General features: G+C 50.3%; 8 protein-coding genes across 8 annotated transcripts; 5 read left to right on the forward strand and 3 right to left on the reverse strand.

The window, feature by feature from the left end:
* Positions 1–14: 14 nt before the first annotated feature.
* PHATRDRAFT_11690 (predicted protein) lies at positions 15–852 on the forward strand (the record flags this gene model as incomplete). The annotated part of the gene is made up of 2 exons (XM_002179122.1): positions 15–564; positions 647–852. 2 exons carry the CDS (start codon positions 15–17, stop codon positions 850–852), a joined length of 756 nt encoding a protein of 251 aa, XP_002179158.1.
* Positions 853–950: 98 nt separating this feature from the next.
* PHATRDRAFT_45108 (predicted protein) lies at positions 951–2,827 on the reverse strand (the record flags this gene model as incomplete). Its single annotated transcript, XM_002179349.1, has 2 exons — positions 1,141–2,827; positions 951–1,066 (listed from the first exon to the last, which is right to left on the reverse strand). The coding sequence occupies exons 1-2, from the start codon at positions 2,738–2,740 to the stop codon at positions 951–953; spliced, it is 1,716 nt and encodes a 571-aa protein (XP_002179385.1). The 5' UTR covers positions 2,741–2,827.
* Positions 2,828–3,181: 354 nt separating this feature from the next.
* On the forward strand, positions 3,182–4,003 carry PHATRDRAFT_45109 (predicted protein). Its single transcript, XM_002179123.1, has one exon. It carries the CDS (start codon positions 3,368–3,370, stop codon positions 3,926–3,928), a length of 561 nt encoding a protein of 186 aa, XP_002179159.1. The 5' UTR covers positions 3,182–3,367; the 3' UTR covers positions 3,929–4,003.
* A 240-nt stretch (positions 4,004–4,243) lies between these two features.
* Positions 4,244–5,974, reverse strand: PHATRDRAFT_34720 (predicted protein; the record flags this gene model as incomplete). Its single annotated transcript, XM_002179350.1, has 1 exon — positions 4,244–5,974. The coding sequence occupies one exon, from the start codon at positions 5,972–5,974 to the stop codon at positions 4,244–4,246; it is 1,731 nt and encodes a 576-aa protein (XP_002179386.1).
* A 1,677-nt stretch (positions 5,975–7,651) lies between these two features.
* PHATRDRAFT_45110 (predicted protein) lies at positions 7,652–8,731 on the forward strand (the record flags this gene model as incomplete). Its single annotated transcript, XM_002179124.1, has 2 exons — positions 7,652–7,867; positions 7,910–8,731. The coding sequence occupies 2 exons, from the start codon at positions 7,652–7,654 to the stop codon at positions 8,729–8,731; spliced, it is 1,038 nt and encodes a 345-aa protein (XP_002179160.1).
* Positions 8,732–9,006: 275 nt separating this feature from the next.
* On the forward strand, positions 9,007–9,498 carry PHATRDRAFT_45111 (predicted protein). Its single transcript, XM_002179125.1, has one exon. It carries the CDS (start codon positions 9,097–9,099, stop codon positions 9,475–9,477), a length of 381 nt encoding a protein of 126 aa, XP_002179161.1. The 5' UTR covers positions 9,007–9,096; the 3' UTR covers positions 9,478–9,498.
* A 221-nt stretch (positions 9,499–9,719) lies between these two features.
* PHATRDRAFT_45112 (predicted protein) lies at positions 9,720–11,722 on the reverse strand. Its single transcript, XM_002179351.1, has 3 exons — positions 11,540–11,722; positions 11,219–11,265; positions 9,720–10,899 (listed from the first exon to the last, which is right to left on the reverse strand). The coding sequence occupies exons 1-3, from the start codon at positions 11,669–11,671 to the stop codon at positions 9,789–9,791; spliced, it is 1,290 nt and encodes a 429-aa protein (XP_002179387.1). The 5' UTR covers positions 11,672–11,722; the 3' UTR covers positions 9,720–9,788.
* Positions 11,723–13,768: 2,046 nt separating this feature from the next.
* On the forward strand, positions 13,769–15,273 carry PHATRDRAFT_34724 (predicted protein; the record flags this gene model as incomplete). The annotated part of the gene is made up of 2 exons (XM_002179126.1): positions 13,769–13,803; positions 14,163–15,273. The coding sequence occupies 2 exons, from the start codon at positions 13,769–13,771 to the stop codon at positions 15,271–15,273; spliced, it is 1,146 nt and encodes a 381-aa protein (XP_002179162.1).
* Between the last annotated feature and the right edge of the window lie 1,419 nt (positions 15,274–16,692).

Here is a 16,692-nt window from a genome sequence, read left to right on the forward strand (position 1 = left end):
TGGCTCTGAGCGGCATGGCCATCATGTCGACTCATCCCAAAGATTTTGAACGGGTTCGGGATCTTTCACATGATTTGAAGTTACACCAACCCGACGATTTGAAAATTGTGCCCTGTTTCGGCGTTCACCCGTGGTGGGTGTCAGAATTGACGCAAGAGGATTGGCAAGAAGACTCCGCTCGTGATGCACTACCACGATGGCTAGTGGAGGTAGAAGACATGCTAGTCACTTACCCGCATTCAATCGTGGGTGAAATCGGACTGGATGGCTTTCATTTTGATAGGGCGACAGGAGGGTTGAAGGCACCTATGGCAAAGCAAGTCGAAGTTTTTCGTTTACAAATGGAACTCGCCGCCAAGCATCAGCGACCCGTGAGTATCCATACTGTGCAATGCTTTGGAGTACTTATGGATACTTTGTCGATTATAAAAAAATCCACGGTAAAGCTCCCACCGAAAATGTATTTTCATGCGTTTGGAGGAAAGCAAGGCACGATTGATCAGCTGTTGGCTCTTTGTGGGAGAGAACCGGGAAAGGTCTACTTTGGCTTTGCCCCAGTCATCAGTAAGTGTGATAAATCATTTGGCTTCTCCCTATTTTTTCACCGTACCAGTATACCTAACTTTTTGCGCTGGTACAAACGAAGATTTCCGATCGCCAAAAACGGCCGATGTTGTACGGAAGGTTGGCCTTGACCGTTTAGTGCTGGAGTCTGACCATGAGGATGCTCAGTTCGTGCCCAAAAGCATTGAAGACTGCGTCGACTTCTTAGCTAGCTCACTGGACGTCGGAGAGGAGGAAGTTATTCAGCAGACAACACGGAACGCGTTTTCCTTTTATGGTTTGGATTAAACGTAAGTTTCCGTATCCAGCTCCAAACGTTTTCACAAAAAGCAACTAGCAGGACTCAAGAGGGACATTGAACCTATGTTTCTGGCTAGTAAGTGCATTTACGATGTTTGAATGCCCTCGCAATCCAGTTCCAAAATATCTGTCTTGCATTTCAAAAGCGCTGATACTGACGGGACTGTTCGGCCAAGGTCGCCGTGCACAAACTCCTTCACGTCTGCAGAACAGAAAATGTACGATTGGTGAGAAGATTCCAGAAAACAAGGCTACGCGCTTTCTCAAACGACTCACATGTACCGGCATCCGTACTTATATGAAGTCGAAAATAGTGGTCGTCGATTCGATGAGCCTGGGCGGAAAGAACATGACGGACGCGAATCATGTTGGAACGGCGATGCAAAACACGGATGGGGGTACGTTGCTTGAGTTGTAGCGGGAATGTCCCCAAAAGCTTCTTGAGATCCTCGTCTTCTTTTGGTAATGGGGTGGCGCTCCAACATAGGCAGCCATAGAACTTTACTTTGTCTTCCGTCTCGGCCTGCAAATTTTTAAACGAGGATGCGGGAGCGAAAGAGAAATCGCGAGAGATCGAGGTCATGTCATTGCGGCCGTAGCATCGAGGAAGAGTCATATTCTCGTTAACACTTGTGGTTTTGTTGACGTTGTCGACTATGCGCAGTAGGTCCGTCACGCTGGGCAGTCGCAACGCGTCAATTACTTCGCAGACAAAAGGGCGCCCCGAAGCGAGCCGGTTAGAGGTGTCCGAAGCATTAGCCTCCGGAAGTAGCATTCGGACATCCATATCCTCCCGCCCCGAAGCATGAAATTTACACATACCAAAGACGACGTTTTCGGGTAGGGAAGGATCCTTATTGTGACACGATATTCCCCCGCTGTACCGTGAGACAACCGGCACGATTTGCTCCTCGACCGATGTCACTCCCAATTTCCGTCGCTTCCCCTCATCCACGACGAAGAACGGCGTTTGGGAAACATCCCGACGCAACTTGGTGTAGAGTCCACGCAAGTAAAATGGTCGTCGCCAAACGGCCACGTGAAAGTCAAAGCCAGAGGCGTGCTCGGACATTGCTTTCGTCTGTTCGAGGATACTTCGATCGGCTTCCTCGGAAATTAAGTCTAAATTGCTGTTGAATGCCTGATTCAAGGACCAAACGGTAATTCCCTGCTTTTTCATTCTTTCTTCGAGACTTTTTCGCGGATCGCCTCCTTGTTGTGTTTCGGAAACGTCCAGATGGCGATGGTGCCTACGTCGTTTGCTGGTACCACCACCGGAAAACAAATGGGTAGGTCGATGCAATGTGGAATGGGGAACGGCAATGACATACACACTCAAGTAGCCCTGTTCCTCGTCCTGTACATATTGTGGGTAGTGGGAACCCGATGTTGAATTCGATTGTACCAGGCCTTGAACGCAGTTGGATACGAGTGCCCGGGCTCGCGTTTTGAAAGTCTGTCCCAGTGCGAGAATCGAGTCATTGTTGTTGTTGCCGGACAATACGGGATTCCACCAACGTTGCAATGCTCCGTAGCGATACAGTAAATCCCCGGGCAGGATGAGGGTGGGTTGGTCCGTCTCTTGGCTGAAGCGGTTCTCGCACGGTGATCCGTACGGCTTCAACGCTTGTCGCACCGATGCCTCTAGCTGGTTCGCAAACTCGGGGGAGGAAAGGCCGAGGCACACGGGACAAGGAGATTGGATCGTTGCGGGTGCCAGACGATTGGCCGGGGAGAGTGTGGATGGGTCCTCCCGAGGACATTTGTTGGTGGATAGCCTTGGGCGACACTCGTCGCAGAGTGAGTGCCGTACGTGCGTCCAAACGTCCCTCTCAGGATTCGACGACTGCTGGTCGGGCTCCGTTGGGGCGATCATGTGGACGCGATGTTATTCTCTGGTGTTGCTTTTGGACCGAGTGCTGTTGGACTTTAGGATGACGAACCATTCCGACAAGACGAAGGACTGATGGTTTCGCCGGTGGAGACCGTTTGTGTGAGAAGAGCCCGATATTTGCGACATCGGCACGGGTAGTGCTTGGTAGACGTCGGACGGACGAGAGAGCGTCAGAAAAATGAGTCGCTCTGTCTCTCTACTACCTAGCTAGCTAGCTAGCTAGCTATACAGGCCCCACTCTTAAGAGGTAGTTCTAGCTATCTCGAGATACGGGTAGTTTTACGCTAGCGGCCAAACCGACACGAACCCCCGTCCAGCAATACCCGGGCCTGACTGGACTTCCAGTCACACAGGTCAACGCGCAAACCGTACCGACAATAACATTTCATCCTTCCGTACACTCATATTTGCAATTCATGAGAGTTTCTGTCGAGTGTCTACACTCTCTTCTCACGGTCAACAATTCTCCAACCCAAGGTGTCTAATTCGGACTTCGACTTTGTAGAACACATTGGTGCATCCTTACGGAGCTCACATTCCTGCTCCAGCGAGTCAATCACATCCCACCTTTACACCACGGCCAACGTTGCAATCTCGTCCGTCCCAATCATGCACTTACCGTCCACCCGCCTTTCCGTGCTGCTCTTATTCGCGATTCTAGGGGACACAATCACGTCGGGATTGGTCCCTTGGCGGAGCAACCTCCAACGCCGTCCGACGGTGGCCGATCCGTGGGTTCCGCATTCGCCCGTTTCCCGAACCACCCCCCTCGGGAGCAGTCGCCAACCCCGTCGCAATTTGCAAAAACGCCGACGCCGCGGACAATCCTCGTCGTCCGAATCGTCGTCGGGCAATACGAAAGCAGACGACGACGACCAATTCTGGAATCAAGCCGAATTTCGTCCGCTCTTGGCGGATCGTCAGAAGGAACAGGGCGAGGACTACTGGATGGACGAGGAAGAATTCGCGCGGGAGCGGGAACGGAAGGCGGCGATGCGTGCTCGGGAACCGGGGCAAGTGTCCGACGAAAAACTCTGGGGGGAGGTACTGTCGCCCTACAAACAGAACTGGATCGGATTCTTTACCGTTTTTATCATTGTGCTGGTGACGATTGTCACGCAGTTTCCGGAACTTTTGAATTATCCGGTAATATCCATTCCGGATCTGTAAAGAGGCGGTTTAGATCCACGTCGAGCAAGCCGGTGTTGGGTACAGGAATCGCGTGTCGATGCCTGCGCCTGTACTAAGTGATACGGAGACCCAAGTCAATTGCAATTTGATGCCACCCGAAAGCGGGCTAGGTATACTATGCATTACGCTTAGGAGAATGGATCAACGTGGTTTAGTAAAATAAAAATGATACTAATAATACTCAAGCACAGTTCTTTTATAAAAGAGTACGCAATACGGAAATGCACAGATAGGTAGGCATGTATGTGTATATACGAAAGGGCAACGAATGCTAAAAACGTTGCCAGACTTTCTTCAACACGCCGCCACGTTCTCGTCGACCGGTGGTAGGTCAATGGCCTCGTTCGGAAAATCTTGTTGGTCGTCGTAGTCGTCATCCTCTACGTCTGTTGATAGTACAACTCGATCGTGGGTCAAATCCCCATCGTCTAGGGACCGGACGGGGCCACGGAATGATTTCCGAAGCTCACGGAGTATGGCTAGATCATCTTGGGTCTGACGTGGGATACTACTATCCTTGTTCGACACCAAAGGCAAGTCCCGTTCCCACAAACCACAATGCAGAACGACGTCTTTCGCGGACAGGCGGATTCCATATCCGTGCCGGAGACTCTTGGACCATCCCCCGGCGTAGACGGTACCGTCCGCGTACACCATACGTCCGTAGCCGTGTCGTTGTCCCAAGCGGTAGTTGCCCGTGTAGGACTGTCCGGACGACCAGGTTTGGCGTCCGTGTCCGTGTTTGCGTCCGTGGTCCCATTGACCCACGAACTTGGTCCCGGCCGTGGCGTCCAGGTAACAGCCCGATCCATGGTACACCCCGTCTCGGAATTGTCCGGTGTAGTTCGATCCGTTCGTCCAGGACAACTTCCCCCGTCCGTCCACGACGTTGTGTCGCCATTCGCCGTCGTACGTTTTGGTGGGCCAACTTTGAATGCCGTAGCCGTCCCGGGATCCATCCCGGAACTGTCCCCGATACTGCGATACGCCGTCGGCTTCGGTGAGGGTCCCGAATCCGTGTTCCACGCCGTTGACGTACTGTCCGGCGTAGACGCGTCCGTCGAACCAGCTTTGTATGCCGCGTCCGTGTTTCTTCCCCTGGTGGCAGTCTCCGTCGTAGGCGGTTCCGTCGGGCCACTGGAAGAGTACCCGTCCGTGTAAATGTCCATCTTTCCAGGGTCCGGTGACGGTGCGTCCGTCGGGCCAGGAGTGCGTGCCCCGGCCGTCCCGACTGTCGCGTCGCCAGGCCCCACGGTACCGCTGTCCGGTGGGCCAGACGTTGTCGCCGTGTCCGTGGCGACGGCCTTGACAAAGTTCACCCGTGAAGACTTGTCCGTTGGTGTAGGTGAGCGTGCCTTGTCCGTGGGGTTTTCCGGAGCAGTACGCACCCGTCCAGGAATGGAGTGGAGCAGCTTTGGAGTCCGGCAAGGACGGTTGGAGTAACGATGAGGACGCGAGAACGGGTGGAGGCGGAGTCGGGGTTTTGTTTTTGGTAGTCCAAGCTGCGGATGGAGCCGTCGTCGGAGAATGTGGTGGACTCGGCGAAACAACAATATTCTTGTCCTGTGAGTATTCGAAAAGACGTTGTTCCAGCTTGACACGCTGCTGACAAAGCGCGAGACGCTTTTGTTGCAAATGTTTCCAACGGGGAATCGGGGTGGTCATGGACGGATGCGGCAGCAGTGGAGACGGCGGGGTCTTGCTCGTCGCGACGGAAATGGGAGAACTGCGATGCTTCCAGTGTTGCGTTGGCGACGACGATGAAGACGATGCTGTCGTGGAGGACGCGGACGAGGACGCCGCTTGTTCCAAAGGAGCTGGTTTGGAATCAGCCGTCTTCACTTTGCCTTCGTTGGCCTCGGTGAGAATGCGACTGCGACTGTTGCTGTTACTCTTCCTGTAACTAATACTACTATTCCCACCACTACCACTGCTAGTACTTCTGATGACGGTAGTGGGGGCAGCCGTAGCAAGCATGGCACTGGTATGTTCGACTGTAGTTGGACTGCGATTCGAAGGAGGCATGGAACAGTGCAATGGCGGAAAAGCGTCTTTTTGTGCGGACTCGACAAGCACTGCTCGCGTCCCCCAACGTGACAACACTCTGGGAATCCCAAAGACACACAACACCCGAGTCCAGGAAAAGCGAGAAGCACCGGCGTGAAAGGACTATGAAAGGGTGCGTCGGTATATGTGAATATCTGTGTGTGTATGAGGGTATGTGTGGGGTACACGCGGTTGAGTACGTATTGCACAACGTCCACGGCAGTGGCTTTCTAGGATGAATGTGAAAGGGATGTGTGTGTGTGTGTGTGTGTGATTTTTGGTCGCGGTGTACACGCCTCTATTATAGCTAGCACAAGGAGTAGTAGGCAGAAAATACCCGATCGTTCGATCGGCGCGTGTGTCTCGGTCGAGTTGACTGTAGTAAGCGGAGGCGGCATGGCGTGCCTGTCAGGGGCACGAATCGAAAATTAATCTCTCGCATGGACAATACCCCCCTCCCCCCGCGCGAATACCAACGACCTATCCAACGGTCTCTGGGTTCGTCAGCCAGTGCCGACGGTTGTGCCCGCGTCACGTTTACTTAGATACAAGCGAGTCATTCGGGCTGGCTGGCGTTTTTGCGACACTCCGACGATAGTAGGTTCACCTCTACGAGCGACCTGGGCTCCTAGTGGATGGGACGTGGAATGTGCAATAACGGTCGGGTCTGGTCTGGTGCGGTCGTGGACAACCGCAACGGCCGACGAAAATATAGTCGGACGTGGCTGGCGTGAACCATAGATCGGGTAGGGTTCATGGGTATTTTGCCGTCTTTTGCTGTGTATTTGTATAGGTACCACCGTAGTCTGGATGGCTTTTTCACCGTCCACGGCGGCGGTTGTGGTCGGTCCCATCGGGCTTGTCGGGACAAAAGTGTCCCCAATGCGTTATCACCGGACTTGCCGTAACACAGGTCCGGAAAGGCGCCTTTTTTTTTCTGCCGGACGGGCCTGGCGGTGAACCCGCCTCGTGAGCGGACGCATTAGGGGTTTGTGCCGACCCTCTAATGTAGGGTCCCGTCCTACAAATAACCTACTACTGGAGGAAGCGGCTATCGGTGGCGGCAGCGAGCCCGTATATATCTTTAGTTGTGTGCTTGGTGTTGTCTCGAACCAGGTCCTCCGGGAACAGCGGCGAAAAGCCCCTCCCGTTCACGTATACTCGAGTCGACACACGGACTGAGCTGTTCGTGTTAGTATTCTTACAAGTAGTCCGCTTTCCTAGAGTGGGTCCTTGATTTTGCCAAAAGTAAGTCTAGGAATTTTTCAAAGAGGTCGGATAATCATAAATAGAATGAACAGATAGATGTCTCGGGTTTGTCGGTTGCGTGGCGGGTTGGGAACCCCTTTTTCCATTTTCGCAGCATGGGCACTTGGATGGATAGCAGAACGGGATGTTGTACCGTCGTTTCGTGTCCGTAATGTGAAGGAGAAAAGTCATTGCAACGAGCGGATCCAATAGTAGCTGACAGCACGTGTCTCTATGCTTCCGAACGTCCTTGTTTTTAAAGGCAGTACAGAGCGTGCGGGCAGCTCATTTTTTCTTCGCATTCTCATCCATAAAAGTTGACCCCGGTATGCGTGCAACTTGAGAAGTATTCCACGGCCACCTGATTCTCTACAACACGACGACCATCAACACCCATAACAATCCACCATGGTCGGCTTCCAGGAAACAACCAAGAAAAAGCGTTTTTCCTGCGGTTGCAATCCGGCGACCTGGAGCGCGGGCAGTGTCGGGATGGTGCGCAACTATAGTTTGGCGTTGGCCAGCATCATGGTCTTGGCCATCTCGTGGACGTCTATGCAAGAGTCGTGGCAGCTGCGATCTTCCTTGGATCCACCATCATTGCTGCCATTGTCGGCAGACCGAGTGCTGACGTGCCTTCCAGGATACTAAAACCGGATCCCCAAGCCCATGCCAATTGAAGACAAACGCACGTGCCTCCTCGATCATCCTGCGTCGGAGTACCTCCAGACCTTGACCAAGGTCATGGTGGGGACCCCCCTCGGCGGATCGTACCATAACAATCACCGACAAATTGGCCAAACTCCGTTTCCGTTCGAAGAAAGATTGCGTGCCGTTGGAGAGGACTGGCCTCCATTTGGTTATACGATGATTGGTAAGGCACGCATGCAAAATTTCCGGAACGCCATTGAAGAAGTCAATCAAAACGGTATTCCCGGCGCGATCGTGGAGCTGGGGGTTTGGCGCGGCGGCGCCATGATCATGGCATCGGCCCTGGGAAAAGAATCGGGACGTATCCGGGACTTGTATTTATTCGATACCTTTGCGCCGATTGGTACGTACGGCAGTAAGGAGTTGACTCAATACTTGGCAGTACCCGAAGACGAAGTCCGCGAGTCGTTTCGTTATTTTGATCTGGACGGGCCGTTTGTGCACCTTGAAAAGGGCTTGTTCAAAGACACTTTACCAGCGTGGAAAGAAAAAGATATTCAAATTTTTGTTCTGCGTATCGACGGTAACTTCTACGATTCATACCAGGATGCCATGTATTACTTGTACGAAAAGGTGCCAGTTGGAGGTCTCGTTATCTTTGACGACGTACTGACACACAAAAATGTGATGCGGTTCTGGCAGGATTTTAAGAATGAGCAGAAGCTACCCGAAGATTTGAACCATATCGACAATGATGCAACCTGGTTTCGCAAAGAGAAAGCCACGAAGATTGAATGGAAGCACTTTCGATCTCCACAGGACGCCAATAAAGTGTAGCGTCCGTACGGCTTGTGTGCACAAGTGTTGCTCTAGAGTAGTAACGGTACAAAAGGCAAAAGGAAAGCAAGACTACTGTTCTTTTAGGGATTAACGTAGTCTTTTAGGGATCAACGTAGCAGCTTTTCAAACATTGCAGCCCTCCCTATGTCCGAAAATTAGGGTTAATGATCAATTCGCGAGGCTCATTTCCGAGACATGGCTGGACAACTAGCTAGAGAAAGGCCTCATCGTCGTAGACCTGTGACCTTGGGAGATGAAATGATAAGAATCCCCCTCTCTTTAGAGCGAGCTTAACCTGGTCGTCTGAAGGAATTGCAGTATTCTATTAGCACAAGTGCACTCGCAGACTCAACATCATCGAAATGGACGACGCCAAGTCGACGGACGACGACGAGTCCGCGTGGACGGCGTTCGACATACTCCAGACCGTAGCGCTTTTTGGGGCTACTGGTTTGGCCGAAATTGGCGGTGGTTGGCTCGTCTGGAAGGCAGTGCGGGATTCCAGCAAGCCCTGGTGGTGGGCAGTTGTCGGTAGCGCTGTCCTGATTATCTACGGATTCCTACCGACCCTTCAGACGATCGACTCCTTCGGTCGTATCTACGCTGTCTATGGAGGATTCTTTATCATTTTATCCTTCCTAGCGGGATGGCTTTTGGATGGAGATCGCCCGGATAAGGGAGATTGGATTGGAGGCACTGTTGCGCTGGTCGGCGTGTCGCTTGTCTTGTTCTGGCCTCGATGATATAAAAAATAGGCGACTCTCACTTGCCTTCCTATGGCATCACCTGGCCGGTAGCTGGAATCACTTTTTATTTCCAGTAGCGGCTCCGTTCTTTGAATCGCCTGGAACAAAGCAGCCGCTACAAAGAGGCCGTCTTAACCATGTCAGGAACCTCCATTGGCCCGCAGATCGATCTTCCGCTCCAGACGGGAGCATCGAGTCAACCCATCATGTATATACCGTACAAGCGTGCCACAATTGACTTTCAAGTAATACGTATACTATATCCAAAATTATAGAAAAAACCGTTGCAAATCAGCGCAAAGTACTCTTCAAAGCTCCACCATCGGTCGGGAATTCAAAGGTGAAATGGTGTGGGCCTCTCCCCAACGCTCAACCGGAATATCCGTTGGAACTCCGAATCGAGAAAGGTACGCCCCGAGCACCGCAGAGGCCAAAGGGACGCTCTTCGGATCCGTAGGACTCCGACCTGCTGCCAGCAAACGACGCTGCGCCTCTTCGGCTGCACTCTTGGCCAGAGAAGTCATGGCCTCCGCTTGCTGCTGCACCTGATCCGGGTGAGCAATGCTCGCAACCATGCGGTCCACAAAAAGCGCCTGCATATCGTACGGCATGCTGGACAAGGCCGAGTGCAGCTTTTTCACAAGATGCGAGTCGACACTTGATGCTGATCCAGCAGCCTCTCCATGGTAATGGTTTCCTACACTATGGAAGGAGGCCATGTGCGGACTTGTGGATTCAAGCAGGTTGACTTGATCGTTCGCGTCCAGCGCGAAAATCGTTGCCAGTAACTCGTCGTCCTTCATGTTAATAGCATTGACGTCCGCCGCCACACCTTTCTGAACGGAACCAGGCCCAAACCCATCAAGGTCAGGGTCCATAGCGAGCTCGTCCAAGAAGGCAGCCTCGTAAGCCGCAGCTGCTGACGAAGTCGCTGTATCCGGCTGGCCATTGAAGGCTGAAGATACATACTCAGGCTCATCGTGTAAAAGCTTCTGCTTCTTGCAGGCCGACTCCATCTCGTTTAGTTGCTGTGTCTTCACGAGACTGCTAACAACGTTGGTGAGCTTCTCCATATCGCGGGACATGTTGCTGAGACGGCTCCTTAACGTAGAGACTTCGCACTTGAGGGAATCAACTTCCTGCTTATCGACCGACTCCTGCTGGTTGGATTTCCGGATCTCAACAAGCAGGTCGGGGCGGCCCCGTTGGAAAAACTCGTGACGGAACTTCCAGTACCTGGACTCCTCACTACTCTCCACGTCTTTCAAACGAAGCGGATCCGACTTGATCTTGCGAAAGCCATAGAAGTTAAGCTGGCGGACAAAGGACGAGAAGTTGTTGTGCTTGAAGAACTCGGGGATGACGTCGGTGGCGAACCGTTCGGTATCTTTCACAACAAAAGTGAGTCCATCATGGCTCCTGTAAGATACAAGTATTCGAGAGGGCGAAAAACCGAACAGAGTGAGAGGGGGAACTTAAAAGAGAAGGAACGGATTTTAAATTTGTTAGCTGGAACGGCACAATGAGACCCTTCCCCTTCGGAAGGGACAGAAATCGAACCACCGTACGCAACAATTGCTCCATAGAATAAATTGCATCCGAGTCAGACACCCAGCCACCAATCAAAGGGTGACAGCCAGAGGAAGCGCCGAAAAAAGATACTGTCTTGCATCGCGGATGACCAACGGACACACATCCAATTTCCCAGGTTCTCCTGATCCAGCAACCATGGACTTACCATGCAGAAACAGAAGAGTCACACGTGTCGATCATGGTGTAAGTTTTCTGCGAGAGTGAAGGAAACAGTTTCGTGAGGCTAGGAGTCTACGCAACTTCGGCTGTTGAGGCACATGAGCAGGCGAGCCCCGGTACTATCTTCATGGTCACATATGCCACAAGCGGTCGATACCTCGCATTTTCTGAAGCAGTGAGGTTTTTAGCATAGCCTAGAGAGGCGATGTTGGACGACATGCCACATGTTGCTAGTCTCAAGTTCAAACGAGAAATCTTTTCTGCGTCGTGTCCTCAAATAGGATTCGTCAAGTTCAAATCCTCTTACCTTCAAAAACATTGGAACGGTGGACGATCCGTCGTCGACCTTGGGAGAACTCTTTCTCTTCCTTCCATGAACAGCTGAAGTCAGCTGAGGTAAGTCGGTGGGTACAGGCGTCATGGTGAAATTTGAAAACATTGATAGAGATGATTGCTGTTATAGCAGACGTTGAGTAGAGGTTCGCTTTTTTATGATGAGCTGGTGATTTAGACAAAGAGTGTGCTGTCGATCAAACTTTTCGAAATTCTTGGTTCGGTATCAACTTGCGCTTGTGATTTCTTACTGATGCCGTTTGCGTTCAAGAAGGGTTGTTGTTGAAGTTGTATTTGATTGGTCAAATTAGAAATTAGACCTCGTTAGTGAAGAATTTGTACCAAGAATCCAGCGTGTGTTCAGTACCATGAATAAGACGCAGATCTATTGGAAGTACGTTTTTGTTGATCCGCGGATATTGTGATTCATGTTGGCAACACTTGACGCAATTTCTGAGTCTATCGATTTTGGCTGTGAATCCTTTCCATATCTTCTAAGTCAATTTCCATGTGAAAACTTGAATCATTTTGATCTTAGAGCTTCCAACAAGATTCTATTACATCCGTCATCCACGCGTATGTTAGTGATGAGGACGATATGATTATGCTTTGCTTATCTCATTGTGAAGAAATCTTGAGATGTACGTCATAGAAAGAAAAAGTGCAACTCTACTTATTACAAATTCAGAAAAAATGTATTTGGCTTGAAACTTCAATCAAATGGTGTTGAGATTATGGCTGTGTTTAGGAACCCCTTAATCATATAAAGTTGAAGCTTCTTTGGGATTCATTGGCTGCGAGCTCCTTGAAAACAAGGAGCAAGACAGTTGTCTTTTCGAAAGCTAATACTGACAACGATCCTCCAAAATCACTACCACGACCAAAAAAGGGAACTGGCCTGGATACAGTCTATGCATTCCATGAAAACCAGTTGATTTACTAACAGTCAATCAATTCATGTTTGTTGTGCCTTCTGGGAGTTTACCCTATAAGGACGCTGGATTACCCTCCAAGTACAAGTCCTCATTTTCCTTGTATAAGCTAAACTCACTTCTATCTTTTGTGCGTAGATATATGTTGCGATAGATACGCGTACCCGGTATGCTGTCGATCAATTTTTTAGGAGCTAGCCAGTTGCCGGTATCAAAATATAAATCTGCCTTACCTGACTGTCTCCTCTGCGCTGAGGTGGCGGTGGACTATGAATACGCTGTCACCCTTTTTGCTTCTGATGAACAATTCTTTCCTAGTGAACAAAATTTCGCAGACGAGAGCCGTCCTTTAAGGTTGGTAAGCGAGCTAGCACTGCACAAAATCAGCGAATTTTTAAGCAGCAGCTCCCTTAAATTTTGGTCGATGAACTGTTTTACATCAATTCGAAACGAATCAACCGTTTTTCTATATACACTTTGGATCTAAGCTGTTTCCCCCTATTCGTATACGTCATTTTCCACCAAAATGACGTCCTCATCCTTGAGAGCGCTTCACGTCAGTTAATAGCTGTACACATAAATTTTTCTTCAAAGTATAGTGTCCAAATCGTGACACAGGCTCTGAACAGTTCACGCTTCTCAGAAAAGAAGCAAATTTCAAGGACCGCACGAGTCACATCATCCGCGGATTCATGTGATATATTTTGGTCATCGAATTGGTCAACAGGTGGATATTGAGCGTACGCAGATTTTCAGGTTTAAATTCTTCGAAGTGGGTCTTCACTGTTATTGCAATCACCCAATACCAGTATCGTACTTCAACAAGAAGCTTTTTCGAAATATGCGGTACCAAATCACACGTACAAGTTGTTATCGAAATAAAGAATTTCCAAAAAGTAGATGGACAGCAGCACACCTAAAGACGCCAACTCAACATGCAAAGCGAACCCTCGTTTGCGTTTTGTTCTCAAACATCTGACATCTCTCCATATTTTTCAGTAGACCTAGAATGGAACCTATACCCACTACTTATTCACCGCTCACCCCCTCTACGCAGGGAAACAAGAGAAAGAGCTCCGCCAAAATGGATGACGGTACTTCCAGTGTCCCGATGTTCTTAAAGGTACGAAGAAAGCTGGCAACAACGAGTTAATGCATGCAAACTGGCCATCATTTCTTCCGGGAGATGGGATTTTGCTACGTAGATAACCCTACATGCAATAGCAAGCCTCACAGCGCAAGTTCCATTTCTCTCGCAGAAAACTTACACTATGATTGAAACCTGTAACCCCTCTATTTCTACATGGTAAGTCCGTTGCTGTGTTGTGCCGTTGCAGTAGGATTGATCTTTCTCCCTGTGGCTTCGATGTGCATTCGTTTGTTATCGTTCTGCGATTGCTGTTTGTATTAGACTAAGGCGAAGTTTCAAAATTAGAGGACAATCTCTGATAGGCCGATCCGGTTTTGAGATAAGTTTTCACGATTTTGATCAAACCTGTCATGCGCCTGTTGTCTGGTCAGACCTTCATATTGGAAAGGGTGGTTGAAGTCTGTAAAGCTCTTCCCACACCACCTATTCCTATTACGTCAAAGACACCTGCTGATCTCGAATGTTTGTCTCTTTTGATTTTTTCCTTCGACCTCTCGAATACTTGTATCTTACAGGAGCCATGATGGACTCACTTTTGTTGTGAAAGATACCGAGCGGTTCGCCACCGACGTCATCCCCGAGTTCTTCAAGCACAACAACTTCTCGTCCTTTGTCCGCCAGCTTAACTTCTATGGCTTTCGCAAGATCAAGTCGGATCCGCTTCGTTTGAAAGACGTGGAGAGTAGTGAGGAGTCCAGGTACTGGAAGTTCCGTCACGAGTTTTTCCAACGGGGCCGCCCCGACCTGCTTGTTGAGATCCGGAAATCCAACCAGCAGGAGTCGGTCGATAAGCAGGAAGTTGATTCCCTCAAGTGCGAAGTCTCTACGTTAAGGAGCCGTCTCAGCAACATGTCCCGCGATATGGAGAAGCTCACCAACGTTGTTAGCAGTCTCGTGAAGACACAGCAACTAAACGAGATGGAGTCGGCCTGCAAGAAGCAGAAGCTTTTACACGATGAGCCTGAGTATGTATCTTCAGCCTTCAATGGCCAGCCGGATACAGCGACTTCGTCAGCAGCTGCGGCTTACGAGGCTGCCTTCTTGGACGAGCTCGCTATGGACCCTGACCTTGATGGGTTTGGGCCTGGTTCCGTTCAGAAAGGTGTGGCGGCGGACGTCAATGCTATTAACATGAAGGACGACGAGTTACTGGCAACGATTTTCGCGCTGGACGCGAACGATCAAGTCAACCTGCTTGAATCCACAAGTCCGCACATGGCCTCCTTCCATAGTGTAGGAAACCATTACCATGGAGAGGCTGCTGGATCAGCATCAAGTGTCGACTCGCATCTTGTGAAAAAGCTGCACTCGGCCTTGTCCAGCATGCCGTACGATATGCAGGCGCTTTTTGTGGACCGCATGGTTGCGAGCATTGCTCACCCGGATCAGGTGCAGCAGCAAGCGGAGGCCATGACTTCTCTGGCCAAGAGTGCAGCCGAAGAGGCGCAGCGTCGTTTGCTGGCAGCAGGTCGGAGTCCTACGGATCCGAAGAGCGTCCCTTTGGCCTCTGCGGTGCTCGGGGCGTACCTTTCTCGATTCGGAGTTCCAACGGATATTCCGGTTGAGCGTTGGGGAGAGGCCCACACCATTTCACCTTTGAATTCCCGACCGATGGTGGAGCTTTGAAAGTCCTTTGCGCTGACTAGCAACGGTATTAGACGAGCTTAATTTTGGATACACTTTACGAATTTTAGGAAAGTAATTCGATGCCCATTATAGAAATCAGGGATAGTCGAACAAGGAGGAGGTCGTTTGCATCTTTGATTAGCAATTGGTACGAGTCACAAGTCATGCCGCACTCTCCAAAACACCCAAAAACAATTTGTGTGTCCGTGACTCTAGGTATCACCGTTGAACTTGCTGTGAATTCTAACTATATCAAATTTACATGACCTACATGGTCCTCTTTTTTTTCAAGTTTAGCTTCTATATGTATCTTGGTTCGAAAAGTGATCATTGTACCCAATCGCAGTTCTACCACAATTTAACGTTCTTGTTGTTTTCTTCGATGTTTTTGACAGCCTCTCCATTTATAGGAGTTACTGTGAGCGAGAAAATAGCACCCTGGAGAAATGCACAAGATCGGTCACAATACCGACGGACTGTGTGAGTGTGAGGTCCGGTCGAAATGACTGTGACTGTCAAATTTAGCCCTATACATTTTCGCTCGCGGGGTGGTTAGTTTTGTTGGCACCACTACTTGCATCGGACACCAACCGCTACACCGGAGGCCGATATCATTCAAGCCTGTGGATAGACTCATGAAGATTCCCCAGTTTGCGCTTATATTTGTTGCCGTACTCGCTGGGTGTGGCATTAGATCAGTGGTCGCCGGCAGACTGGTAGTTGCCCCCCACGACGACTTGTCGATCGAGAGCACGCGTCGCTTGGACGTTTGTGCCGCGTTCGTTAGACAATCCCTGACGAACGTCTTTGGGCAATGCGGATGTGAGGAAAACGGACTGACCCTGACTTTGGATTGCAGTGCTTGCGAAACGTGCGCACTGGGTGCGTGTGGGGAGGGCCAGTTTGCCGGCGACTACCGGTTCGCCGATGCCGATGAATTCGGTGTCCGGATTGTAGGAGATTTCGAAGAAAGCTTCACTTTCACCTCCGGAACGGCTGGCACAGGCGTGATTCGATCCAGTTATAATACTGTGGACAATACTTGTGACGTGCGAGTGGGGAACGATATCTGTCAAAGCTGTGATCTGCGAAACTGTACCGACGGAGAGTTGGATGAGCGCATTTTGGCGGACTGTACCAACGTTGCGGGTGGACAGGTGTTCGACTTTTGTCAAGAAACTGTAACGGTGGAGAACAGGGATACATTATTTCTCTTTTTTGACACTGAATTTCGCAACAATATGACACAATGCGCCCCCACATCGGGTTCGCTCCAGCAGGCACATTGGAGCGCGTGGGTTGCCAGCACAGTGTCATTTTGGGCCTTGATTGCCGCATTCTCCGACCGCGCCTAACGAGCGTAGTAAGCAGTTGTTTTCTTATAGACTTGTCGTTTTAAAGTAGTGAATCATGCTAGAA

This window comes from Phaeodactylum tricornutum, chromosome 6, assembly GCF_000150955.2.
Source record: "Phaeodactylum tricornutum CCAP 1055/1 chromosome 6, whole genome shotgun sequence".
NCBI classification, from domain to species: domain Eukaryota; phylum Bacillariophyta; class Bacillariophyceae; order Surirellales; family Neidiaceae; genus Phaeodactylum; species Phaeodactylum tricornutum.

What these genes read in the sequence shown, in the direction of transcription:
- PHATRDRAFT_45112 (XM_002179351.1), bottom strand. Translation starts at nt 11,671, where the DNA reads ATGTTTTCAAATTTCACCATGACGCCTGTACCCACCGACTTACCTCAG. An exon ending in CCGTTCCAATGTTTTTGAAG is followed by an intron (nt 11,266 to 11,539) that starts GTAAGAGGATTT and finishes TCACTCTCGCAG; the next exon opens with AAAACTTACACCATGATCGA. An exon ending in GACTCTTCTGTTTCTGCATG is followed by an intron (nt 10,900 to 11,218) that starts GTAAGTCCATGG and finishes TGTATCTTACAG; the next exon opens with GAGCCATGATGGACTCACTT.
- PHATRDRAFT_45111 (XM_002179125.1), top strand. Translation starts at nt 9,097, where the DNA reads ATGGACGACGCCAAGTCGACGGACGACGACGAGTCCGCGTGGACGGCG.
- PHATRDRAFT_45109 (XM_002179123.1), top strand. Translation starts at nt 3,368, where the DNA reads ATGCACTTACCGTCCACCCGCCTTTCCGTGCTGCTCTTATTCGCGATT.